The sequence below is a fragment of the Cyprinus carpio genome, chromosome A8 (assembly GCF_018340385.1).
Source record: "Cyprinus carpio isolate SPL01 chromosome A8, ASM1834038v1, whole genome shotgun sequence".
In the NCBI taxonomy this organism is placed as follows: Eukaryota; Metazoa; Chordata; class Actinopteri; order Cypriniformes; family Cyprinidae; genus Cyprinus; species Cyprinus carpio.
In genome coordinates, this window is record NC_056579.1 from 451246 (window position 1) to 478939 (window position 27694).

Below are 27694 nucleotides of genomic sequence, written 5' to 3' on the forward strand. Positions count from 1 at the left end.
TGATGATAATTGTTTTATGTCAATTATTACACGTGAGGCGCTTCCTCTGGCATCATAATCTTAATATCTTGTAGTGTGTGCATGTTAATATTTGAGGAAAGAAAATCTGCGAAGATCCTCCTTATTTGTGCTGCAACCAGATTTCATAATCGCTTAGGATTTTAAAACTCATGTAGTCTTTATTAACCACGATAACCATCTATTAACAAACAAAATAAAAAAAAAAAACAAAAAAAAAAAACCCAAAAAATCATACAACAATAAATATTTGACAGAACGTGTTTTTATGAGTGTAAGAATGTGATTAGAGATCTCTATAATAACATTACACGAGATGCATACATTTACCGAGCAGATGCTATAATAGAATATAATATAATATATGTTGCTCACTCACAGTCACAGTCACAGCATTTCTATTTTTATTTTTTAATAAGTTCGTTTGAGAGGGAACAGAAACATGACTGATACAGCTAAAAGGACATTCATTTATTTTTATACAAAAAAACCCACAAAGTACATTAAAAATAAAACCACGCAGATGCAGGTGACAGAGAGACAGCTAAAGCCTGTGATATATCACACCTGCATCGAGCTCACGCATGCTTTAAAGTGCTCAAGAACTTCAGCAGGATTCATAAGCTCAGTACCACACATTACGAACCTCACCGATTACAGACCCTGTTACACATGTACAAGAAACAGCAGAACATTTGGTTACAGGCTCCTAAAACACATTCTGTGACGTGACGCACCTGAAACAAGTGAACAAGTGCATTATTTCTCATCCAATACAACAAAATAAACCGATGATGGTGAACATGTGAAAATAGAGTGAAAATCAATTCATAGAGATGAAGCAAAAACAAACAGAAATGTTAGAACTCATAAAAGATGCTCTCAGTACTTCAGTCCACTGATCTCACACACAAACACACTCTTTAAAACGATCACAGACATGTAGAAGCTCAATCTAATCGTCTAAAGCCTTCAGAGAATACAAGTCTCCTTTTATGCAGTCACATTGTCTAAAACGTTTGATTAGTATGAGATTTTAATGACAAGGATAAAGAGGGAAATTATCCACAGAATAACACGCTGATCAGGTAGTAGGACGCGTCCCAAAACGCTCAAACTTTAAGATGACTACATGTTTATATCCTCTGTAGGCCGGCGATCAGAGCACAAGACTAGTCCAGCACAGCTACAGAAGAACCACGAGATCACCTGCGGTCAGAGGAAGATAGCGCCAGCAGAACCGCTCGGTCAAGACAGTCCAGTCCCTTTCTAGCCAGTCATCTGGTCAATGAAGCGCCAGCCTGCGATTACTCAATAAGGCCATATTAGTCCCGTCAAGACATCTGCCTTGGCAATAGTAGTGCATATGTACATTTAAGGTGTTCAGGTCTGTCTCATAGGAATCGTATTTAGGTTCAGTTAGATCAGCACCGGTTTGATTCAGATGCTACATTTCATTAAAAAGTGGTTTTGTGTACGAAAAAATCTCTTGCACACAATCAAATCTACATGCTATTCTAGGACAGACGGATTTATTCATTTTGTTTACTTTGAAACGTGTTTTGCAGATGCTGCTACAATAAAAACAAACTTAGTGCACAGTCATGTGTTCAGTAGTGAATTCTTGTGTTTAAATCATATCGCTTGTGCATGTAAACGACGAAGAGTAATTAACAGTATCAGTGCACATTCTTCAGAAAGTGACGTTGTGAGGCTTTGCATTAGATTTCAGTGTATTAAGGTGCCCTGCGTGAAACATGATGGTCTGATGTCACTGAAGGCACGTAGGCACTGGAGATCGGCTTTGGCTCTTAAACCAGACGGACTTGTATATTAGGACAGGGACACGCCACACCACCGGCCGACCCACACCACCATCTACCGTTACGAGTAACTCAAGAGAACGAGACAGGGTTAACAGAACTAACAGACACCGACAGGATCCTCACAGGTATGACAGCCGCTTGGCTGTGATGAACTCCTCCAGATGAACCGCTCCGCCGCCCAGGAGCCCGAACGCAGGGTACATGGTCCCCGAGCAGTCCACCTGTCGCTCGTACAGGAGGCGCATGGTGTCTGCGTCGTAGAAGAACACGCGACCCGCGTCATAGTCCAGACAGACTCCGATCCTCTGCGGCATGGGCAGGACGCGGCTGCTGTGATCTCCGGCGGCGCTGACGGACGCTTTGGGGATGAAGAGCCGACCCATGCCCACAGTGACCAGCGTGAAAGGCTGCGAGACCTCGAAGCAGGTGTCTTCACTGCCGCTGTCGTGACCGCTGTCATGGTCGTACCTAACGGGAAGCAAAATTACATTAAAATCCTCATCGAATATTACCAAGAACTACATTAGCGTCCACACCAACGGACGATAATATTTAGTTTATTATAAGCACGCTGCAAAACTGTCGCTTTAAAGCTCAAGTGGATTCTGATTGTCTGTCAATGTCTGGAAGAAATACTCTGAAAGTCATTCAGTATTCTTCCTCTGTGCCCTTACAGTTGTGGCGTGAGAATGAGAGTTAATCAAATTTAAAGCTTTTTTTTTAAGCCCTGCACAAAGTTAAAACCATATGAGCGGGTTGGAGCAATGCCTATGGGGACATTATTTAACCATAAAATGAATATTAAAAGCATGATTTATACAGGTTTTCACAAAAACAAGAATCCCTTAAACCATTTTTTTTTTTTTAAGAAAAGGGATGAGTCAAAAGTAGGAATCACAATATTAATTTAAAACACATGAATATTCCTTAGTGTCTTAATGGTTTAGATTTTTGATAATGCATCAGCTTCTTGTCCATCAACTGCGTGTTTGCTGCATAAAAATATGGTCTGTTTTCCCGTTGCTCTGAACAAACATGGGCTTATTGAAAAACCAAAGCAGGAGGTGTTTTAGGAGCAGAAGAAACGGCTGAAACACTGCTTCATCTGTCGTTATACTCAAGATCAAAAGAAGACAGTCCGTTCCCTTCACAGATGCACCGACTTCGAAGCAGCGCTCAAATGACATTTAATCTTCACATAAAGCCATACGGCCATTCTTGTCTTTCTGTCCTCAAATTTAAGACCTCTTCAAATTATAATTAAGACTGAATGAGAACGTTTATCAAAACGTCTGGTTCATGACTCAATGTAAATGTGATAATTTGAGAGTGTGTGTGTTCTCACCGGGGGCTGCTGGTGTCTCGTGGGTTGTGAAACCACTCTGTTAGTTTGGAGTCAGAAGCCACTCCCACTTTCACCATGTATGAGTTGGGCTGCACACGGAAAGCCCAGTAATGGCGTCCGTGAGAGATGCCCGTGTCGCCGATGATGTAGTCGAGACAGATGTAGCTCCCCGTCTGCACGCGCTCCGCGGCCAGAAGGAAACTCATCCCCGCCACGCTCTCCACAGAGTCTCTGCGTTGGCTGAGCTGCAGCCGCTCCGCACTGAACCCACACTTCTCGTTAAACAGGAAGCCAAACACTGAGGAGCACAGACACAGATCTCAGTCAACGGCCATCTGACTAACTCCACCTTTAACACGCAGATTTACATCAACATTAGCAGGGTGAAAGAATCATTAATAAGACGTCTCCTGTATTTATGGACATGATTTTCTCCCCCAAATGAATTAAGCACAAATAGATTTAAAAGATTTCATTGGTAAAGTCAAGCACAGCGCTGAAACAAACCCTAACCTGAACACCGACAGCACACTCAAACAGAATTACTGTTTGTAGCCATCGGCTCCATTAGTTATTTATTTGTTGTTTTTTAAAGTCTGAACTTTTCTTAACAGCTGGCTGTGAGATTGAGTTGACCAATGAGATCGTCTGCAGGGAAAACCACACTCCTGGTGGTCAGTTTCTGAATCAAGGGTCTTCTCCGGCCACCTGCTGGACAAAAAGAGTCCATCTCCAGTTACAGCAGCTGCTTTTACAATTTTGAAGCAATAAAAGTCAAAGCTATCAATATGTTTGGGTGTATCATTGAAAAATCACTCATACCAGGGGTCACAACCTTTTGGCCATGAAGTGCCATTTTTATCATTTCTGGCTACACACTGCCTGGACAAAACATCAAAAACAAAAAATGAGGTAGGTCTAAACTCATTTCACTGTACACCGCATTCAACACTACATTTATTTTAATCAAGAGTGGCATTAGTTTGCATTGGCCACGTGACTCTTCCTTCTCCCTGAATTACTTTTCACAATTTAAATTTTAATGCAGAATTTTAAATATTTCTGAAGAAATGTTTCTTCATACATCGTCGTCACTTAGGTTTGTGTGTCATTTACTTTTTGCAGAATAAACTTTAAGCTGTCATGCACACTTGTAGCAGCTCGTATGTGTACCGGTTCCCGGAGCTTTGTGCATTTGTTGACTAGCGCAGGTTAATCCTAACATAGCATGCTCCAGTACACGATGTGTCAAGCGTCAGTGTCTAACGCATCATCATCAGAATCCAGTTTCACCTTTTCACACTGATCAAATTCTGCATCTGATTAACAGAGCAACAAAACAACAGAGCCGTGGCTACGAGCTAATGAACGTTTGTGTGTGTGTGTGTGTGTGTGTGTGTGAGAGTGCGTGAAAGTGTGTGTGTGAGTTTGTGTGTTTACCCGGTGCTGGAGGCGTGTGGAAGGTCACCTCAGGACTGCAGGGGCTGAACACACCGTTACGGCAGCTCTTCACTCTGAAAGCGTAGCGAGAGTCGCTTGAAAGATCGGACACCACCGTGCTGCAGCCGTAAACACGCTCCGTCGCGCTCCAGCAGGGTTCCTCCTCCTCATCCTCCTCAGCCCCCAGCTTCCTGAACTCCACAATGTGATGATCGGTGGGCAGAGAGTCTTCAGACAGCCGCCAGTGGATCAGACCCTCGTTATAAACGCAGCAGCGAGAGAGGTCGATCACTGGAGGCTCAGGAACTGATGACAGAAAGGATGAACAGCATTTCAGTCAGCAAAGAATGTCTTCTTCACGAGCATCTGTCCTCATGCAAAACCTGCCACAACGTCAGCACGATCACAGTCACGCTCCTGGCTGCGTCACAGTTAACCTCAAAACAGGATGACTGCGAGTTTACTCAATAACGGTTTTATACAATATTTACATATTTATTGAAATTGGTTTTTATGTTCTCAAATATCAATATATGATCCTGTTGAACATGCAATGGTTTGACTTTTAAATGTGCAGCTATCGTGTTTATTTAATCAGTCATAGCCTTTGTGCATAGAGCCGCAACTAAGATTTAATTTAATTTTAAACTAAAATTTAAATCCTCTTAAAATGATAATTTAGACTTTTGCTATACTAAAGAATTTTTATGGCCATAAATGCACATAACTTACAAAGACATTTTTAGAAACGAATAAGCACCGGGGCTTCTGATGATTACATTCAGTTACTGAAGAGACACTGGACCAAGATAAATCCAACCGCTCACATAATTCAATCAACACTGAACTGACTCAAGCTACAGCTGAGCGAGGAACTTTACACTGCTATTGATCTGAATAATGCCTCTGTTGTCTTTACAGCACAGAGCTGAGTCTCCATCACTGATTCTGCTGGATTTATCTCTGTGCAGCATAAATCTGCCGTCTCTCAGAGTCCTGCTATTGTTCCTTAAACCGTTCCAACACAGAGAGACACACGTGACCCCGAGGACGAGGCCCGGTGGTCACCGTGGAAACAGGGCCCGTCACGGCCAGCCGGTCTGCCAAGAGCCCAGGCACGACGCCCGAAACTCTTCTCTGCGAATAACAAGCTATTGATCTGAACAGGAGACGCATTAATCCGGACAGAAGAGACCATGAGACGGCAGCAGCAGAAAATATGGCCAGGAAACAAACGTGCCGTGGAAGCTGAGAGAATCTGCTGTACTGCAGCAGAATTAAAGCTGATGATGGAAAAGCATCGCTGAGTTTTGCCTCATCAACGATTCAGCGGATCCCATTACAGCAAACAGCTGCAACGATAAAGATTCCAGCCATCAGAAGCATTAGCGCTGATCAATAAGCTCCTGCGTTTCTGTGGTCAGCATCTAAACAGGTGAACGTGTCCCACAATGTTAAAATCCTCCCGCTAATCAGGATAAAACCACACCAATTCTCCATCCGCTCCCTGAGAGCCTTTGCACAGCAGGACTGACCTCACAGCTGAAGGACGGACGAACACATGTAGAGGAACACAAGAAACCCCAATCGTTCACCTTTAACCCCATAATGATGCGCAAATGATGCGTCTTCAGAAAGCCTGTAAGTGGATTACTCTGCTAAAGAGCGTCTGCTACGGCGCCAGCGGCTCAGGGAAGTCTCACCGCCGCTGAAGCTCAGCTCCTTCAGCAGGATCTCCTCCTTCGACGTGTCCAGCACAAACTCCTCAAACGACGGCGTCGCCGCAGGCTGGAAGGTCTTCAGCGACTCGGTGGCTTTCTGAATCCTGTTAACAAAAACCAGAGTCATTCACATCCAAATCTCTAAACCACACTCAACTGACGTGAAATTATGTGGATATTTCCCAACAGCACCACAGTAATGGTTTTATGAATTACTTACAAACAAGATTGATTCAATCAGAGAGAAAATCAGACCCATGCTACAGTATCAGAAGTTCATTACAGATCCCAGAGGAACAGTTCCACTCATTAACGCTGGCTTGAGAAAGAACTTGGGGTTCTCCTAAAAATGATGATGAAAACCTAGAAAGAAATCCTATAGACTTACACTGACAGAACATTCAGATGAGACAAAACTCTTCAAACCCTAACTGATCAAATCTAAACTCACTGAAGCCCTTGAAACTCATTCTATCCATCCATCAATTCTCGGCCATTCCTGACCCTGGAGCACAAAACCAGTCATAAGGGTCAATTTTTGAAAATTGAGATTTATACATCATCTGAAGCTGAATAAATAATCTCTCCATTGATGTGTGGTTTGTTAGGAGGTCAATATTTGTCTGAGATACAACTATTTGAAAATCTGGAATCTGAGTGTGCAAAAATATCTAAATATTGAGAAAATCATCTTTAAAGTTGTTCACATGAAGTTCTTAGCAATGCATTTTACTAATCAAAAATTAAGTTTTGATATATTTACAGTAGGAAATTTACAAAATATCTTCATGGAACATGATCTTTATTTAATATCCTAATGATTTTTAGCATCTTTTTTTTTATAATTGACAAATATACCCCAGCGACTTAAGATTGCTTTTGTGCTGCAGGGACACAATTAGACTAATTTAAGCTTCCATTCTACCTCATATTTCTAATCTTTCTATCATTTCAATCTTTAAAATGGTTTAAAACTTTAAGCTTTTACAACTACTTCAATTTTCAAGGAAAAGCTTTCTCAAGCCAACGTTTAGTCCGTCTTGATGAACTTCATCTAGTTCTCTGGGAAGAGTCCAAATGTTTTAAATCTTCTAAATTAATGACAGGATTCATTACTCTGAAGCTGCTTTGAAACGATGTGTCCTGTATAATAAGCGTGTAACTGACACGAGTCTGTCCTGAAGAGCGGCTCGCTGTTATCAGCTGTGAGATCATGTGGCGACGCAAAGCAGTGACTCAGGGTTTGTGGGAAAGTGAACGGCAAAGCAGCTTTGTGGACTAACAGAGATCAGGATTACAGTGAATGAACTCTGAACTTTGGTTAAATCTAGAAACACAAGCCAGTGGACAAAGACTCTGGATTACAGACACGTGGCCGAATCTGACGCTCGACTAGCCGCCGCTTCGGTCAGAGAGATCCTAAACATGAAGAGGCCGAACCTGACGTGCAGCAGTTTGGCCGTCTGGACGAAGCAGGACTGATCCGTCTCTTTCAGCACCTCCTGAGCGTATCCCACCAGGCCACTGTTCTCCAGCATGCCCTGGTACTCCTCCACCTGTGTCCGCAGACGCTCCACCCGCAGGTTCCTCGACTGCTGGATGGAGCGCAGCATCTCCGTCTTCCGCTCCTGAAGCGTCTCAAAAAGATGCTCAAAGTGTTCATTGGCACGTCTCTCTGCGAGCTGCCCGTTCTCCTGCGTTCAGAGGAAGCTCATGAGACAATAACCCTGCTGCCATCATGCAAATACACAGACCACAAGCTTATGACACAGAGAGTATTTTAAGAGTTACTAAGCAGCACAAACAAATTAATTTCCCTATTTAAAATAAATAGGGAAGTCAAGGGAACAACAACAAAAAAAGATTTCATCATAGCTGATGGTACAGAAAAACACACCCTGTTTAAAATGGCAAACCCCCTTTCAAAGATGATTTAAAGAAAAATGGATTTCTTGAAAACAATGTGTTATACACCTCAGAATAGTGTTAATTCTGTTAAGTGTTAATTCAGTCTTGTGTCCAATGTAACTTTTAATTTTATAATATTTAGTCAACTCGTGCTGTTTTAGTTTTAGTCAGTGGAAACTTACACATTTTCATCATATTTTTGTGTTACTGTATAATGATTAAAATGATAAATATTATTATTTTGCTAAATTTAAATTGCAATGATTGTTGTGTATTTTTACATTTCATCAGAAGTTTCTCTTTCACCAATAAGCACAAATCAATAGAATATCGCCTTGTATGCGTGGTTTATTTGACCTCATCTAAGGTTAGTGTACAGATTTATCACAGGATATCGATTAGAGGCCTCAGATACACAAGCGGCCCGACTACGTTATAGAAACTGATATCAAAAACCTACTCTCCAATATTATAACAGAGAAATTCATTAATAGTAATTCCAATAACTCCAAATGGCCAGATTGCATACAGCAGGGCAGATTAATTTGAGCTCTTGATATCTGGCAACCGCAAACATGAACGCTCTCTCGTACAGCACTCTGAAATGATTCAGCTCCATTTTTTTAACAAAAATAAAAAGGTTTTGGTTTTCATTCTTTTAACTACATATTAGTCTCATCGTTTTATTGCATGTTGATATAGTCTCAGTTATCTTTTAATGACCTTATTATCGTCTCGTCATCATCAAGGGAAAAACATTTTCGTCATATATTTCATTAAAGAAACTAACACTACCTCAAGCAGTGTGTGGGGGAGGGGGTGCATTACAAGTAACACGAGTCAGATTACTCCGATTACTTATTTCAAGTAACTAGTAAAGTTACACATTACTTTTAAATTTACAAGAAAATATCTGATTTACTTTTTCAAATAAGTTACTTTTTGTCATGTTGAGAGAAATCAGAGGCGTGTGCTTCAGCCTGAGGATCTTTTGGGTAACAGTTGCCAAAAAGATTAAATTCAGTTTTTTTGTTATTAAATATTAATATGCAAGCCCAGATCAGATGAGGAAAACTAACGCTAAAATAACGTAGTGCATTACTTTCCATAAAAGTAACCAAGTAACACAATTAGTTACTTTTTATGGAGTAACGCAATATTGTAACGCATTACTTTTAAGAGTAACTTTCCCCGACACGTGTGTTGAGAATGAATGAGTTTAGAGAAACCCGACAGCTGTTGGATGGGCTAGCCTTTCAGAAGATAACTTCCCACACTAAACCAGTCAAAATACGCCAACATTAAAAACACATTTAATCTACGCTGAGAGTGGACACAAACAGAACATGAATATGACATCGACGCAGCATAAATCACTTCTCTGAGCATCAGCTCCACTAAACAGCTACATGAACGAACGTCTGTTCCGATTGTTCTGACCAATCAGCATCAAGCAGGAAATGAGCTTGCCATTACCTCAGTGTGATGGATCAACACATCCAGCTCAGAAATCTGAGTCCTCACTTGGTCCTCTTTGCTAATTAGGTAATGGATACTCTTGGATAGCTTCTCCTGTTGACAGAAAAGGTAAGCCCATGAGAACACAGTGGAACAATCGGCCTCCCGCAGGATTTCTGGACAGCGCTGGACACCTAACACAGCTTTTGTGAGCATCTACAACACCAGGAACTGGACAGAACATCTTAAGATAGAAATACTGCATTAAAAATGGATGAGCCATGGCTCTTGTCTGCAGTGGTCTAGTATTTCTGACTCAGCAGATGCTGACCGAGATGGAGCGACTGACCTCTGTCCCTCCACCGGACAAATCCACTCACCAGAAACACAATAGCGCTGGTTTCAGCTCAACCATCAATACTTTAAAAGGGTCACAGATGGAGAAAACTGACTTAGACTTGTAGACCTATAAGAGGTCCTATAATTGCAATTATCACAGTTTACATTCAATTATGTTTATACCATTGTTTGAAGCAACTGCATTCTATAGTTTTATATGAATATAAACAAGCTGAAAAGATTCAAACTGAAAAACTTTTACTGCTTTTCTATAGTACTAAGCCTCAAATGTCAACTATACATTGGTTTGGTTTCTTCTTTAAATAAAAAATAAAAAAAGTTAAAATATGCATGGTGTTATAATGTTATACTAAAACTAAATCAATGGAACAACACTTAAGATAACCTGCAGAAAGAAAAAACACATCTTAAGCACTCAGAATAACACAAGTGAACGATTAACCCGTGATTGTAAACATGAAAAGAAATATGATTATGTGCAGCCCTGTGTAATACTCATTTCATACGCAGAGACGCTGACCAATCACAGCAGAGTAGGTTTACGCTGCAGTCTTAAAGAGACACGCCCATTTAAACGGTTCATATTCAGGGATAAAATCAGGGTAGAAAATGGGCATTTATTTCTAAATTATGACTCCTACTAATATTATAAGTGTGCTATGGAAGCCGGTTTCTACCACTAAATAAAAAAAAAAAAAAAAAATAATTGTGATTTTTTTTCTCAGAATTGTGAGATATAAACTCTCAATATAAACCCTGAGAAAATAAGCCAGAACTGCACAACATGAACTCGCAATTACAAGAAAAAAAATCTGAGCTGTATACTTGCTATTCTGAGAGAAAAAAAAAAAAAGGCAGGATAGTGAGTTGCAATTATCTTTTAATCTATTATTCTGTGGCAGAAATTAGCTTCCGTCGTTCACCTCAGGAAACCTCAAATAAAAGCGCAGTTGTGAACATGGACAGACAAACATGCCAGTGATTGTTATTAACCTGGACGCACCTTGAGGATCTTGTAGGCGCTGCTCATGGAAGTGACTCTGTGATTCGCGTGAGATCCGCCGAGCTTGCACAGATGACACACGGGACGCCGGCACACCTCACAGTACATGTTGACCTTCTCCATCTCGTGCTCAGGACACATGAGCACCTGGAAGCCAGGGTTTGATGGGTTAGATCAGTGACAGCAGCTGATACAGCGCAGCGGTGGCGGGTTTGATACAGACCTTCGGTCTGAAGTTGGTGGTGGGTCCCACATACTCGTGCTGGGCTTTGGGCGTTCCCCAGGGGTGGTTCATCTTGAAGCACTCGTTGCAGAAGCTGGCCTTGCAGTCCATGCAGCTCTTGGTGGCCTCCTGGACGGGCGGCTTGCAGACGTTGCACATGATGGCCACGGCTGCGCGGGCCGCCTGACGGTAGCGCTCTACGATGCTCTCCAGAGTGAAGTTCCTGAAGAGCATGCTGATCCCTCGCTCCCCGAGATCAATGTCATGCTGACAGCCGGGACACGGGAAGGTGGTGACCCGGGGAGTGACGGAGGAGCGCCTCCATCCAGGAGAAGATATGGACCCTGATTCAGCAACACGTGACAGCGGTCAAAATAAAGGGGGAGGAACAGACGTGCACACACACACACACACACAATGAAGCACTAGTGATCAAAAATGGTGAGACACACGTGGAGTGACTCCGAGAAACAAACTGAACACAGCACAACAGCAGACAGTGATCTGGACACGAGAAACAAAAGATCAAAAAATGGCAATTAAAAACTAATTAATAGTAATCTATTTCACAGCGCTGAATGAGATCGAGGGCACTGTTTTTAAAGCTGCCGTGTGTCATTTCTGCTCCCCCAAACAGAACTGATCATACAGATGATTTCCTGACAGGTTTCCACAAGCACTCCGTCTGCCATTGTTCAGTCTTAGAGGTCGACCGATATATCGGCCGATGTTTGGCATCTTTCAAATATCGGCATTGGCCGATGCGTTTGAGGTGGGACTTTTATTTTGACAGCGCTGAGAGCAGCAGCTATACACACACACACACACACACACGTATGGTGCTCACATTCTCCCTCTTGTTTGCTGTCGTCGTTAACAGTTCTGTCTAATACGGACAGAAGTCTGTCTAATAATCAGATTGTTTAACCGTTCTAAGGAATTAAAATGTAAACAAAGTATTATATTATTAGTAATAGAAAGGCAAATATTATTTCTCATTTGCCATCAGCTTTCAGCAAATACGCATTTATATAATTTAAACAAATCTTTGAATAAATAATGAACATTTAACTTCACCAACCTTGCAAACTTAGAATGAACTGCTTTTAACTGAAAAATTCATGTTTACTATTGCCATTTTGCATTATTGACACACTATTTTCCTAATTAATGCTGTACAGTTGCTTTGACACAATCTGTATTATTAAAAGCGCTGTATAAATAAAGGTGATTAGACTAGACTTGGTTGAATCCAGCTGTGAGATAGTGTGCATCTGTATCCTGCATGACTGCGTGTTCTCTGCGTGACGGTCGCTCCGTGTTTCACTCCTCAAGAATCAATTAGTGATGCACCAAAATTAAGATTCTTTCCAGAACTGAAACCAGATATTCTAGACACACTGGGCTGAAAACTGAACCTGATTATTTTGATTGCAGTTGTTCTTCCCTCAGGTTGAGATACCACCATGCCATCTACATACTTTATAATACCGCTTACATTAAGAATACACAATGTTTATTTTTCCTCTTCTAAAGGAACAGTGGCAGGAACTTCTTTGGCTGTGTAAACAGTAGCATGAGACGTTGAGCTAAACAAGCGTAACCCAACCCTGAGCTAGAGTTTCTACTGTAAGCATGACCTCTTTACGGTCAACACATCCATCGTTAATCACGTTTACATTCAGTGCTAAGAATTTCTGCCTTTGTTGAGTTTCTAAGCATCTCTACTGCCAGTGAGGGCCAGATGATCACACAGCAGCTTTAAAGTGAGATCCTCCAGATAGTCCAGGTCAGTGTCATGGGCTTTTGTGGGAAAATCATTTTAGGGTGAAAGAAATCACTTCTCCAGCAAGCACTGATGACAAAGAACAGCAAAGTGAAATGCAAACAAACCAAAGAAGAGACAACATCACACCGTCGTATGCAGCACAGATGGAAGGAAGCGGCGCATGCGGACACACTACAGCATGATGATGAACGAGGACGCCGGAGATCTGAGCGAGGGCCGGGTTCAGATCGGGACAGAGGAGGGAGTGAGTATGACTGAAATAAAGCGTGTACTTAGGCCGTGAGTGTGCTGCGCCGCTCGGGGAGGGGACGATGCAGCACGGCATGCTGGGAGCTGATGCTGCCGCAATGAGAAAAAAAATAAACGCTCAGACCAGAAACAGGCCCATCAGCAGAAGAGACGCCCGTCCCTACAAAACCACACAGTCAGACCCTGGCGGCTCACAGTTAAGAGGGACGCTCATCAGTTAGTCGTGACGCGGCGATGGACACAGAAGGGTAGAGCGGGTTCTGAAACCTGCATTTATTCTGTAGATGACTACGGAGCGCATTTCAGTGAAGCTCGACGGTGTCTCCTGCCCGCAGGGTTCACGCACGCATTGGTCGAAGGAGGATTACTGTGTGACGAGAAGTTCTTCACACAACATTCTGCTAGTTCACTGCTATTTAGTTGCTGTTGTCTAGAAGAAAAATGTCTTAATATTCTCTAAGCATGAGATGTTCCTCACGGACGCTCTGGGATTCCTGTGTTCCTCCGCGGCAACATTAAACACTCGTTCTCACGGTCGCAGACGCACTGCAGAGATCTGATTAACACGCTTAGCAGACGCTCACCAGAGTTTTAAAGGGATACTCCATTCAAAAATGAACGTTTTCCTGCTAATTTACTCTTCCTCAGACCATCCAAGATGTAGTGACTTTTTTCCTCAGTAGAACAGTAGAGAAGGGTTTTAGCTGAAACCGTGCTCAGTGGTGAAGTCAATGGCTACCGTCACTGTGAGAGTCAAGAAAAGCACATCAGGCAACACAGAATTAATCCTCGTGGCTCCTGATGACATGTTGAGGTCTGAGAATATGATTCTTTTCAGTGAACTGGTGCTTTCTGAGGGTTTCAGTGAACTGGTGTATGTGATCTTGCAGTGACGTCACACATACACAGTTATATGATTAAATCACCCAATAATAATGTGAAATGCGGATGTTTTCATGTCTAATGCATATAAACTAGTCTTCACCAGCTCACCTTTATACATAAACAGTGAGAAACCATAAAAACTGTTCAGTGTTGTGTTCACGCATCGGTGTTCGGTGCGAGTCGAACGGTGTTCTCAGTTCAGTGACTGTTGGAGGAACCGGAGCACTGAATCAGTTCATTCATCACAGGATCAGATTCGCCGGTGTTTCAGCTCATGTCCAGTTGCAGTGACCGTCAGCCGTCTGAAAGTGAGTTTGATTGAGTCTCTTGTAGATCTGTGCTGCTCGAGTCTGAACTGATTCAGACGATTCAGTCCGATTTGAAGAACTGGTTCAAGTAGTTCACTAAAAAGAACCGGTTCTAAAGAATGATCCGTTTGTGAACCGGACTGTGTCCCTGAGGCTCTGGATTACAGGTGATAATGTTGAACAGAATGTTTATTGCACAGAATGATCGTTTCGCTTCATAAGAGCTCAGTATATCATCAGGAGCCACAGGGATTCATTCTGTGATGTCTGTTAAATGCGTTTCTGATTTTATGAATCACCAGTGAGCACAGTTTCAGATAAAGATCTTCTTTACTGTTCTACTGAAGAAATAAAAGTCTTGGATGATCCGAGGATGAGTAAATTAGCAGAAAATGTTTATTTTTTTTCACAGCTACCCCTTTAAGCATCAGATTCGTTCCTCTGTTGTTTACGGAAAGCGTTGCGCGCGAGAAGAGCGCGAGAGGACAGGGGTTCTAGAGACACAGTACTCACTACGGCTAATTAAATTACGTAACCCACATCTACCTCTCCCTCCAAACGACCTCCTCAGTGAAGCTGCAGGCAACAGAGAGAAAAGTGAAACAAGACTAACAATGGTTAAACGTGAACAGAAGTGGAGTGAAACCTGATTCACAACCAATGACTGTACGAACATAAAAACAGCATCACATTTCTTGGGGAAAAACTGCAGTGAAAGCCAGTGTAAAAGAGAGATGAGGAAAGACACTAAAACAGCAGTGACCAAACCTGCTCAGTCATTCCTGCAGTAATAAATGAGATGTAATTTAATCTGCTGTTCATCTCCCCCAAATTCTATTTATTTTTGTCCTGTTTTGCAGTGCAAATGTCTAAAGATTCTTAAAACAATTAACATATACTTGAAAAGCAAAATGACTTGAGATATGTAGTCTTGTTTTGAGAAACTGATCAAAATGAAGTGAGTTTGTAATTAAAAACAAGAACAAAAATCTGCCGCTGGGCTGAGAAAAATCTGAATTCAAAGAGAAAAAGTTGGAATGAAAAGTTTTCATTCCACACTGACAGATATTTGTTTTAGTTTTAAGCATAAGCTCAAAATTTCAATTTATCACTTAAATTCTGTAAATATATAAGGATTTAAGGATGTTGAACAAGACAAAGAAATTGATTCTGTGCCATGAAACTCTGCTGTTTAATTTAGATTCAGATGCAAAATCGGGAAATCACATCTCTTGCTTGAGTGCACGTGAACATTTCTTCCCCTGATCAGTAGAGTGTCGGATCGAAGGTGCTCAGATCAAATATTCTGTAGAGAGACCCGCTGGTTACCTGATCGCACCAGGCGCTCCAGCTTCTCCATGCTGGGGGACGGGACTCTGGCGCGAGGGCTGCCCGGGTTCGAGCTCTCGGAGCCCGCGTCGGTGCTCAGCGAGTCGTCGTGGTTGGGCATGAGCAGCTCTTTGACGCACTTGTGGCAGACGCTGTGCTGGCAGGGCAGGATGAGCGGATGCGTGAAGAGCTCCTGACAGATGGGGCAGATCAGCTCCCGCTCGATGTTCTTCATCGGAACCTGCGGAACACAAACTCGGGCTTTAGCGTCAACGCGCACATTCCCCACGCGTCGGTCAGATGACGCGCGTTTGGGGAACTACTTCCATTGTTCACTTTCGCCTTTCTGTTTCAAGCGTAAGAAGTACGATTCACTAGCTGTGAAACTCTGTCACAAGGACGAGCGTCTACAAGGCAGGTGTTTTATTCGAAAAGCATTTAAAAATATGTGTATATTAAATAAATTCAAAACAACCGGTTCAACTTTCCGTCAGCAAACCGGTTTCATTCAGGAGGATGAACCGGGATCACGCACTTACTAGCAGCGAGCTTCGCCTGGACATCGCGAGCAGAAGGAAGGACAAACTCCGCGATCCGGGTTCAACTTCTCAAATGAGAGATTCGCGCAGATCGAGGACGAATCGAACAACGTGACGCGCCGGTAACGCGCGAGCGAGCGCAACAAGCCGAATGTGGGCGGAGTCACCGGCCGGCCGTCACTATATCAACCCTGCAGCGAAACGATCGGGTTTTTAAACAAGGGGCGGGGCCTGCGACGTACGAATCATTTTTTATATCCACTACATTCTTCACAGCACGCCCGACAAATAACCTCTTATGTTCACTGACAACATTATTATAAATGATGGGAAAAAGGTAAGGTGGAGCAGTGACGTCACATGAACGGGATCTTGACAGCAGCACATCAGAGGCGATGAATGAGCGATTATAAAGCACCAACATAACAGCACAATTATTATTATTATATATAATGATTCATCGTTCCGTCCCATGCTGGCTGACAGCAGCTCTGCACATCCTCCTCCTCATCCTCTTCAGATGAAGAGCAGCAGATGTGACGCTCACCTCGCCTCTCTCGATGCGCTCCACGATACTCGCGAACTCTGACATCTCCGAGTCCGACATCCTGCTGATGACCGATCGCTATGGACACGGAGATGATGATGATGATGATGATGATTATCTGTCTCCTCGTGCCGGCATCATCCGCGCGGGAACAGCTTCTGTCACGAACCGCTCGCGGATTTAGAGGGACATTTCATTCAACCCGACGACGATCTTGAAGACGCGAGACTCCGCCCATTCGGCCGCTCGGTGGGCGTGGCCTCGCGGGACTGACAGCTCTTTGTGTAGATCTGCGTCTGATCAAACTTTCATCAGCTCACAGATAAACAGATAACCTGAAGCTAAAGGTCATTTGAGCACGTGTGTGTTAGTGTAAAGACAGAATCATGTCGAAATACTTATGAGAGCAGATGAAGGACAAAATCAGCCCTGCTTTGTGTTTGTGTAGACATGATGAAATATTAATGAATAAATACTGTACCACAGTCCAAGACCATGTTACCCAGCAAAGGCTGTATTTGACCGATGATCCCCCTTTGCCTTTTTCTACCCATCAGTGTTTTGTCCTCCCTCTGGAGCGTGACATGCAGCACAGCGGCCAGATCTTTACAGACATTTGATGTTTTATAGGTTTGACATTAAATCCTAACAATCTCTGACCCATAATTCTGCATCATTGTCCTGTAAATGCTTCTGTGTTTCTTATGCATGACAACACAGTCAAAATAGCCAAAGTGAAGAAGAATCTCTGGAACATCTCCCTTATTCTAGTAGATCCAGACAGGCAAAATATTTCTCAAAAGAATAAGAAAGAGTTTTATTCAGACATTTCCATTCAGTGGCTATGTATAATGAAATAATAATCGTAATGAAGACTTCGGTGTACACCAATATCTTCACTTACATTTTGTAATTCAAGAGTCAAAAGAAACAGTACAAACAAGGCCTTGTGTGTGTGTGTGTGTGTGTGTGTGTGTTTGTGCGTGCGTGTACGTATGTGTGAGAGAACGTGTGTGTGTGTGCGTGAGAGAGAAAGTGTGTGTGTGTGCGTGCGTGTACATGTGTTATTGTACAGTTATTGTCATAGTTCATACATTTCTTAGTTAATGATTTAACAAGGTGATCTTTGCTCACATACACATTGCCATTAATATGCACGCAACCCTTAATGCACATTATTCCTCAATATGTCATTAAAATATGTATACAGTATATAATGTAATATTTGACAGAGGGTTTTTTGTCCTGAGGTGAATAATGGCTAAATCTCTTGAAGAAATCTCCGACACGTTGAAAACTTGTTATTAAACACTTGTTTCTCACCAGCACCGTCATAAATTCCTCAGACGTGATAAAAGCTCGTCATTTATTGACATCGCAGTCTGTCAGTTCAGCACTTTAACTTTACATCATAATAAAATATGAGCAGCGTGACTGTCACTCCTAGATATTACAGGATAGAAAAAATAATTTAATTATTTGATCCTTGAAACACATTCATGTGGAGATGCCATGTGTATATACAGCATACACTAACATCCTCAAGACATCTGAGGCACATTCAAGAGAGGACGAAGATTTCACAGAAAGAGTAAGAAGCGGATAAACAGTGCATATCACTCCAGGAACAGCTCATCTGTCTGTAAGGCAGAAACTAATAATGAAATGCTTGAAGAGGAAGGATGAATCTGGCAGACGAGCCGGGGACGAAACGAACTTGTGGCCTACGACTAAAGAGCGACAGCTTTACCTTTAATAATTGATTATGCTGGATGCGATCATTTATTCATCAGTGCGTATCCGAGCGCTCACGTTGGCTCTATTGCTGTGGAATCAGTCTGTGGTCACGTGGTCTTCTGCCTCCACGCCCCCTGCAGCTGCCGCAGACTCTCGAACGCCCGCACGCTGATGTTCAGAGCCGGGTGCACCTTCTGCAGGTCCGCTTCTCCGATCAGAGACAGGCCACAGATAGCGAAGTACGTGTGGAGAGGGTCTGAGGCGCAGACGGCAGTGACAGGAGAGAGACGGAGACAACAGATCAGTGGCACTCATCAACACCTGCCGCTGACACACGCCACAACACCCCGACTGAGTGACAACACAGTACTGTGTCTTTAAGAGCTCATGAATAATTCATGCTGACCCGGTCAGACCCCCGTGATGTCATCAGCGCCTCTCCTGCAGGACACGCATAAGTGAGCGGTTTGCTTCATTAGCCGCTACAGATAAACAACTACGACTAAAATAAAGTGCAGTAAACAGAAAAAATATCTGCGCTGAAAACCAGTGTGTTTACAATTATGACAAAACGTTACAATAATATGATAAACACCTGCTTGAATAAAGCAGAATAACGGACCATTTCTGTACAGGAAGTGAAAGACAGTCTCACTCAGAAGTAAAAATCCCATTCATTTTCTCCACAGTGGAACTGATGTTTAACAATAACTTTCAACACATTTCAACTTATTTTTTAAAAGTAATCATAAAAAAGAGGAACACCTGGTGAAACATCACGCTACCCATGATTCAGCACAGAATCAGAATCAGAACAAGCCAATCCTGCCACAAGAACTCTTTAATGCTCGTCCGCTCCCGTGAGACACGCTAACTACATAATTGAGCAATTAAAAAAACTACACTTTCAGCATCATTACTCCAGTCTTCAGTGTCACATGATCTTCAGAAATCATTCTAATATGATGATTTGCTGCTCAAGAAACATTTCTGATTTTCTGATTCCAAAAGAACAGCATTTATTTGAAATAGAAATCTTGTTACATTAAAAATGTCTTTACTGCCACTTTTGATCAATTTAATGTATCCTTGATGAATAAAATTCTTCATTTCTAACAAAAAAAGAAAAAAGAAAAAAAAATACTCATCCTAAACTTTTGAACGGTGGTGTATAATGTGACAAAAGATTTCTATTTCAAATAAACGCTGTTCTTCTGAACTTTCTATTCATCTGTGAATCCTGAAAAATAAAATGTACAACAATAATAAAAATAAAAAAAAAACAGAAATGTTTCCTGAGCAGCAAATCATCATATTAGAATGATTTCTGAAGATCATGTGACACTGAAGACTGGAGTAATGATGCTGAAAATACAGCTGCGCATCACAGAAATAAATTACAGTTTAACACATATTCACACAGAAAACAGCTGTTTTAGATTATAATAATATTTCACTATTTTTACTGTGTTTCTGATCAAATAAATGCAGTCTAAATGCAGAAATAAAAAAAAAAAATGTTTTAAATCTTACTGATCCCAAAGTTTTGAACAGCAGTGCATATTATTGTTCCTATATACACACAATAAACATCTGTAAATCAAGATTTCTTTATATTTAGTCATATTTAATTTGATTATGTTATTTCGCAAGTATCTTACAAGTTTTGGTCTGATTTTTTCTAATACTTTACTTCAAATCAAAGTTTGTAATACGATTCTTTAAAAAAAAAAATTTAATAAAATGTTTTAATAATCCCTATGGGAGAAATGAATGGGAAAATACTTCTGGAACTAAGGCTGCTGAAAAGATGTGTGTGAGTGACAGTCAAAAGATCAACTAATTATGAATATTCATACAGATGATTAGCGCTAGTGTTTGTGTGATCATTTCTCCACCGGCCTCCAGACTGTTTCCTGTCCTAATAAACCCCTTCAAATATGTGTCTATTAAAATATAAAGATATGTATATATGAGTATTAAGCTCCTCCCCTCACACTGAATACATCTGTACTGTTGCACCGTTGTTACATGACTGAATCGAAAGTATTTCGATTACTTATTTTTGTATTGTCTATTTCTGTACGTTCATATTTCATGTTTATTTATCTAACACTATTGTCCTGCGAGGCACGACATCTCACTCTTTGTGTCTCTACATAGAGCTGGATGACAATAAGCTCTGTGGACTTGACCTGAAAAGCAGCATTGTAAGGTCAGTGTGATTTCTGGTCATCAGGTGACACTGGAAACACGTCAGATCTCCAGATCCTCCGGAAACCCGAGTCTCAGCACACAATCATCTCATCAATTACACATTGAGGCCTGCAGCTTTGGGTTACGATGCGGTTTCGACTGACAGACACAAACAAAAGCTCTTCAGCGCTGTGAACAACACTGTAACTGTACCTGGATGACTGTCGGGCCATTTAGCGAAACCGCCCACCAACCGGTCCTGCGTGGACAGAATGTAGTTCCGGTTCTTCTCGCGGTTGGTGTACTGGAACACGTCTAAGAGCTGCGGGACACAAGAGCGCATGTTCGACTTCAGCAGCACTTTACAGCAGTTTATTTCATCAAAAAGCATGTCTAATTATTTGAAATCAGGAAACTTATACCAGTTAACAGCAATGTATCAAAAGTTTAACAAAAACAATTTTTTTTATGTTTTTTTTTTTTTTGAACCAAACATGTGTTTTCCTTTTAATTTTTCTAGATTCCAGTTTCTGGATTTTTTTAATTAATTATTCAATCAATCAATCATAGGAACCTATGAAATATTCAGTGTTTTTTCCCCCCAGAGATTCTGTTGCATACTTTAATTTACCTTGTAATCAAATGAAATGCGTTATTTATTTATTTTTTGGGGGCAAAAAAAAGGGCTTCAGAACAGAAGTGTACTGTTAAAATTTGTGATTATTCCTTAAAAATAAACTTTTAATAATAATTGTATTAGTAGTAGTAAGACGTACATTCTGCTGTAAAATAGTAATGTATTTCTGACAATTTTGTCAAGTTAACCTGAACTCTTATTGTGGCGGGTTGCCGTGAAGAGTTTTGTTTGTGTGTATATATACAATATGATGGTAGATTTTCTCAAATGCTCATGGAGTGACTCTCAGAGTGGCTCTGGAGATGAAGCTCATATAGTGAGACGTTAGATGCTGAAAACACCGCGAGCGACGCCTGCTTCAATACGTCAAACTGTTCATTCACACAGAGACACGCACAACATGCAAGATTCATATTTAAATAGTCTTTCTGTAGTTTGATATTCACAGACACGAGTCCATATCTACATTTGATTTAAGTGCACTGACCTACTTTTGATTTATTAATTCAGTACGACTGGATTCTGTGTGAAATCATAGCACGCTACTGCTGAGAAATGAAGAGCAGCCCGTGTCTGAAGGAGACTCGTGAGGGACGCACCTCCAGCGTGGCTCCCACCCAGAAGGAGTAGCAGGTGTCCACGGGTTTGTTGGGTCGGCCGTGGAAGCCGTTCTGTTGTCTGAGGATGCACCAGCACCGGATCCGCTTCAGCTCTCGCTCGCTGAACACCTCATGCAGCTTTCCCATCATGCACAGAGACGCCACGGCACAGAAGGTGGATCCACCTGAGCCAAGACAGAGCAGTTATTATCACAAGCTTTAATAACAAAGACTGAGGAGAGGTGTGTGACTCACCGTGAGACTCGAGTCCGGCTCCCTGACCGATCCCGCTGTCATACGACTGAACAACACACAACAATTAAAAGAACACCTTCATGAGATCAACACTCAACAGAAACGATCATTCTGTCATCATTTACTCTCCCTCGTGTCACTCAAACCGGTTCGACCGGAACACAGAAGAAGACATTATGATTTTCAGTCCAATGTTGTTTGGTTTCCGAAACATCCTTCAAAATATCTTCTTTTGAGTTCCTCAGAAGAAAGTAAGTCATGCTTGAATGACGTGAGGCGAGTAAATGATGACAGGATGATTATTTCGGGTTGAACCATCTCCTTAAACGCAGTAGGACTGAAGAAACATGTCACTAAAGAGAATCAACACACACACGTTGTGTGAGCAACAGAGCGCAGGACAGAGGTCAGCTGAGGACCAGCACAGAAGCGTGTCTGTTCAGTCTTCGCTGGAGGTCAGAGCCACTAAATCTCAATCAGTAAGCAGATTTACTCTGAGCAGTGTCCTGTGTCTGTTTATAGCTCACGAGGAGTGAGCCGTGTGAGAAATGACCGTCATCATCATCATCATCATCATCAGTGATCGATGATTTAATTACACTGCATTCATGAATTCAAGAGAAGTGTTTTACTCCACAACATCAGTCAAATGTTCCTTCTGTGATCTGATCTGATCTTATCACAGAATGAGCAGAAAATATGTTCTATACTGTAATAAAGGCCATGTATATTATAAATATACTCAATTATTCTGAAACTAACAGAGATGGCTTGAAGCACACAGATGAACTACACACTGTCGCCGGCGAGTGTTTATTGTCTTCTTCTCCTTCAGTCAGTGTGTGTTTATATCAGGGAGTGAAACAGACATTACATGTGTTCGCTCAGTCATGCAGTGTTCTGTATTTACTTTTATTTCCGTATACTTTAAACTTTTAATATACTGTTTCATTTAAATCTTTATTTACTTTTTTGAATCTCGTTGTTTTGTGGCTCTTTTTTTAAAGCATTATTATCAGGCATCAGTACCGTTTTAAATGATCTATTTAGCAGTGGATATCGTAAAAAACCCAAACGACACCCAACCCTGCCCAGAAACACACAGACAGGAAGAGCTGGAGCACATCAGCACTGGGATCTGACCTTTGACCCCGGCTGACCCACTGCACCAGAGGTCAGGAGGTCAGCTGAGGGCAGGAATAACTCACTGTGTTTCTGGATAATCCTGAGGATTCGCTTACAGGAGGAGTTAATAATGCATCAGGAGCGGCTGCGAATTGAATAGACGGACGAGTGGACAGGAAGTGGACAGGAAGTGGACAGGAAGTGCGGGACTCACGGTGCTCCTCCGGATGTAATCGATGGCTCTCTGGCGGTCCATTCCTGACCAGTCGTCCAGCATGTAGCAGATGCAGGCGGCGCAATACACAAACCTCATGTCGTTCTCACTTCCTTCAGGAACAGCGTGGAAACTGCAGGAAGAGAAACAGCGGCACAGTGAGAGACTGAAACACTGCAGCGACGGGAGACCGGAGCGAGAGCCGAAGCTGCCGTCCTCCAGCTGCAGCGCTCTCAGTCCGGCCAGACACGCCTCTCGACACACACGGCTCAGATCGTCTCCCAGAATGATCAGACACGCCAGGCCCGTGTAGGTCATGGCCACGTGACCGCTGTCATACGTGTGAGGAGCCCCGGGGCCCTGCGGAGAGACAGGCACGCGCTGTGGGTGAGCTCCAGGCCTTCTTAAGCCCAAGATAAAGACAAGTTTAGGAACACGTTTAGAAAATACATCTTCCAGCTGACAAAACTGTAGCTTAATGCCTGAACATCTCTGCTAACAAACACTAGAATATGGAAATAACTTCTGATCACACTATAAAGATGATAAAGATAGAAATGAAGTGATTAAAACAAGAACAAATATCTGTCTGTGTCTTCACAAAAATCAACTCAAAATGAAACAGGTTTTCATTCCCCACTCACAGATATTTGTTCTCGTTTTAATCATAAACTCACGTCATTTTAATCAGTTCCACAGAACACTTCTTATCTTCTCGATTTAAGGATGTTTAGATATTTGCACTGGAGAACAAGACAGAAATACTGAGGAAGAGAATGTTTTTTTGCAGTGCATGTGACGTTTAATGCCACGACAGAGTTTCTGCTCTGATTAAGATCTTTGTGTCCGGGTGTGAGACGCTGCTGTGTGAGTGATCGTAGTAGTTCAGAAGACTCAGTGTCAGTACTGGACCGTGATCCAGTGCTTCAGTGGTCAGCACTGCCCTCTGCTGTGTGTCTAACATCCTACAACAGAGAGTCCAGCTCCAAGCCCTACTTACACACCTGAACCAGCTAGTCAAGCACTAACTAGACACTTCCAGGTGTGTCGAGCTGAAACAAGCACTACCTTCGAGCTGTTGTAGGGAACACCGATATGAGAGGAGCCACGGAAGCCACAGCGACTGAGATTGGACTCTGTTCATCAAGAGAAGAGAAACCGTGAGCAAACACATCAGCTTCTGCACTGAAGACCCCGCTGAGACCAGCTTATAAAGCACGTGAGGAGAGACTCACTGTCGTCGGTGGGAAGAACCTGCAGGGAATAAATCCACTCAATTAAACCGGGCTTGTCCACGACATCCAGGGCATCAAGAACATCGAGACCCGACAGAGCGAAGAACACGATAGTCAATCTGCAGAGGAAAACACACACAGGACAAACATCACAGGAACTCGTGCTGCAGAGGTCACTCAGAGGTCAGACGCTCCAAACGCTGAACCAGTGAGACGGAGTTTGGTGCCTTCATGTCAAACAACAGCGCTTTGAGTGAAAACAGACTCGTCACGAATACAGACTGCAGACAATTGAGTAGACGAGTCCATCAGTTCATGTGTGAATCAGGTTCATGAGTCAGGACTGAGACGCATTTAATGAAAACGAGGCTGAAGTACAGTGCGTTTAACGGATTACACTGTTGTCTAACTACTTTAACTATTTGATATATATATATGTTTTTTTTTTAAATGAGGTCATTATTGCAGCTAGTTTCAATAACATGAAAGAAAACGCTTTAAAATATTGGCATGTATCCTTTAAATATTTTTCAGTTAAGTGTTGCTTTAAAAGGGTCAAGTGAAAACTGAGTGGATTCTGACTAACTTAAGCACCTCTGATTGGCCAAATGGGTTAGTTAACAAGTTACTGAATCACTGTTAACAAAGCTGCTTTCCACTTTACTACGAACATCCATCCCGAGACTAACCAGCGTCTCTCAGAAACCTTCTCTTAAAGCTGAGCACTGTCAGAAGTGATGCACCATCAGCTCCAACACAGATCTGTTATTATTTACTTCATTTTTTAAAGCAAGATATAAGATAGAAGGACTATATATTACAGGACAAACTCTCTGTACTCATTTAAAAGTAGAGACAGACACTGCATTTTAATCTCGATCCAAACAGAGATGCTGCATACATGAGCAGATTCTGATTTAAATTAGATTGAATAAAACAGAAATCTGAAACCAAACAGAATGATCAGACTAGGGCTGCACGATAATGGTTAAACTGATAATCACGATTATTTTGATTCAAATTATAATCACGATTTTTAATAATGATTATTCTATCCTGCTGAAAAAACCCTGCTAAGCTGGTCTCCCAGTCTGACCAGCAGGAAGTGGTCAAAACCCTCTAAAACTAGCCTTCTGACCAGCAAAGACCAGTCAGTCAACCAGCTTAGGCTGGTGTTAGGGTTGTGTTTTTTTAATCAGCAGGGAAATGCAATAACATATTACGTGCCCTTTAACCAGCCTCCACTGACTGTACACTGACTTCATTTAACCAGCTCTGATAATACAAAACTCATGGTTTGGTTAGTGTTTTGTCATTTGTATTCACATTACATTTTCTAAGTGACAACTTGTTCACAAATGAGAAAAAAACACTAAGATTGCACAGTAAATTTGCTCAAAGTTCGTTAGTACACACTGAAAACTAACATTGCCATGCCATTTTCAACACGAAAACTGGTAAAAACTCTTAATATAAATTCCAACAATTCCAATTTATGTACATGTTTCCCCATTGTACTGTCACAGGTAGGAAGAGCGCATTTATTCCTCACACAACAGATATATTACTGAAACTCAGTGAAAGTTTGATCATGGCACATTTGGTAACAAACAGAACAAATTGCTTGTGAAAAAAACCCAAATTGTCTATATCAGAGGTTTTCAACTAATTCAACTAATAGTTTGTCTAATTTCACTTGTTCTCAAATTAATACTGATGTAAATGTGATATTTTCTTTACTGTTTACGTTCACTTAAAACAGCCGACTGTGCTTACAAAGACACTTGTCAAGACGAGCATTAGTATTCACCTGCGGTCTGTTTGTGCACTTCACACGTGTGCGCGCGCCGTGCGCACAGAAATGCTTTATCACAGCGCGTGAGTACCGCTTTGAGATGTCTTGGGCTTAAAATTACTCTAGTGTTTAAACTGACAAGACTTAAAACACGTGAGAATGAAAAACTTTCTTGAGGAAGCAGCACTGGCCTGATTGTTAAGGTGACAGATAGGGGCTGAAACCCACCTAAGAAGGGTTTAGAACCGCTCCTGGTATAGTGTGCGTATTATACTGAAACATAAATATATAACCAGTTCACCTGATTCAGTGCGATGGCTGAGCGTGTTTCTGAGATAACAACATGCCGACACTGCTAACTGTAAATCATCTTACACTGTCAATAAACATGACTGATACTCAGCCGACTGAGTCAGACTGCCCTCTAGTTGAATAAAGATATGATAACTCATATTCATAAATCCTCAAGGGAATGTCTCTGAATTAACTGATGCTCGCGCCCCACAGGGTGAAAACCCCTGGTCTATACGACACTTTCATGTAAGCAGAATATCTCTGTGGAGAGATCACTAAACTCATGTGTTTTCATCATCAGTGCGCGCGCACAGGGTTGCCAGATTGCACAAATTAAATAAAACACCGGGCAGAAAGTGTATCCTTAAAGGAGAAAAGCTCTGTTTCGGGGCTTAAAGAGAGTGAGTGTGTGTGTGTGTGTGTGTGTGTGTGTTCTCGGTCACCTTCTGGTCTCGTACGGAGCGTATCTCTCGGGCAGCACGTGCAGGCAGCGCTGGAAGAAATGCACGTGCCGCTCGCGCAGAAAATCTAGCTGTTCGTGATCTAAATCCGCCATCCTCACACAGGAGAAACACGGTCAGCGCGCCGCTTCCGCTGCACGGACACGCGGCAGAATAAGAGTCCGGCGCTGCTGCTCTGATTCTCAATGACTTACACAA

The 27694-nt window shown here is 42.0% G+C and overlaps 2 protein-coding genes across 8 annotated transcripts; both read right to left on the reverse strand.

The window, feature by feature from the left end:
- Positions 1 to 402: 402 nt before the first annotated feature.
- LOC109109295 (E3 ubiquitin-protein ligase TRIM36-like) lies at positions 403 to 17164 on the reverse strand. 4 transcript variants are annotated; one of them, XM_042761468.1, is made up of 11 exons: positions 16949 to 17164; positions 15863 to 16103; positions 15080 to 15109; positions 11303 to 11646; positions 11080 to 11226; positions 9735 to 9830; positions 7791 to 8044; positions 6333 to 6454; positions 4630 to 4935; positions 3190 to 3487; positions 403 to 2312 (listed from the first exon to the last, which is right to left on the reverse strand). In XM_042761468.1, the coding sequence occupies exons 1-11, from the start codon at positions 17006 to 17008 to the stop codon at positions 1964 to 1966; spliced, it is 2247 nt and encodes a 748-aa protein (XP_042617402.1). In that variant the 5' UTR covers positions 17009 to 17164; the 3' UTR covers positions 403 to 1963. The 4 variants fall into 4 exon arrangements, with proteins under 4 accessions (XP_042617402.1, XP_042617404.1, XP_042617403.1 ...); XM_042761470.1 differs by lacking the exon at positions 16949 to 17164 and adding an exon at positions 16402 to 16587; XM_042761469.1 differs by lacking the exon at positions 15080 to 15109 and having other exon boundaries at positions 16949 to 17163.
- On the reverse strand, positions 17070 to 27684 carry LOC109095130 (geranylgeranyl transferase type-1 subunit beta-like). 4 transcript variants are annotated; one of them, XM_042761473.1, is made up of 8 exons: positions 27479 to 27684; positions 24947 to 25065; positions 24780 to 24847; positions 23712 to 24071; positions 22373 to 22418; positions 22136 to 22302; positions 21095 to 21203; positions 17070 to 18941 (listed from the first exon to the last, which is right to left on the reverse strand). In XM_042761473.1, exons 1-8 carry the CDS (start codon positions 27589 to 27591, stop codon positions 18793 to 18795), a joined length of 1131 nt encoding a protein of 376 aa, XP_042617407.1. In that variant the 5' UTR covers positions 27592 to 27684; the 3' UTR covers positions 17070 to 18792. The 4 variants fall into 4 exon arrangements, with proteins under 4 accessions (XP_042617407.1, XP_042617406.1, XP_042617409.1 ...); XM_042761472.1 differs by having other exon boundaries at positions 22118 to 22302; XM_042761475.1 differs by having other exon boundaries at positions 18801 to 19126.
- Positions 27685 to 27694: the final 10 nt, after the last annotated feature.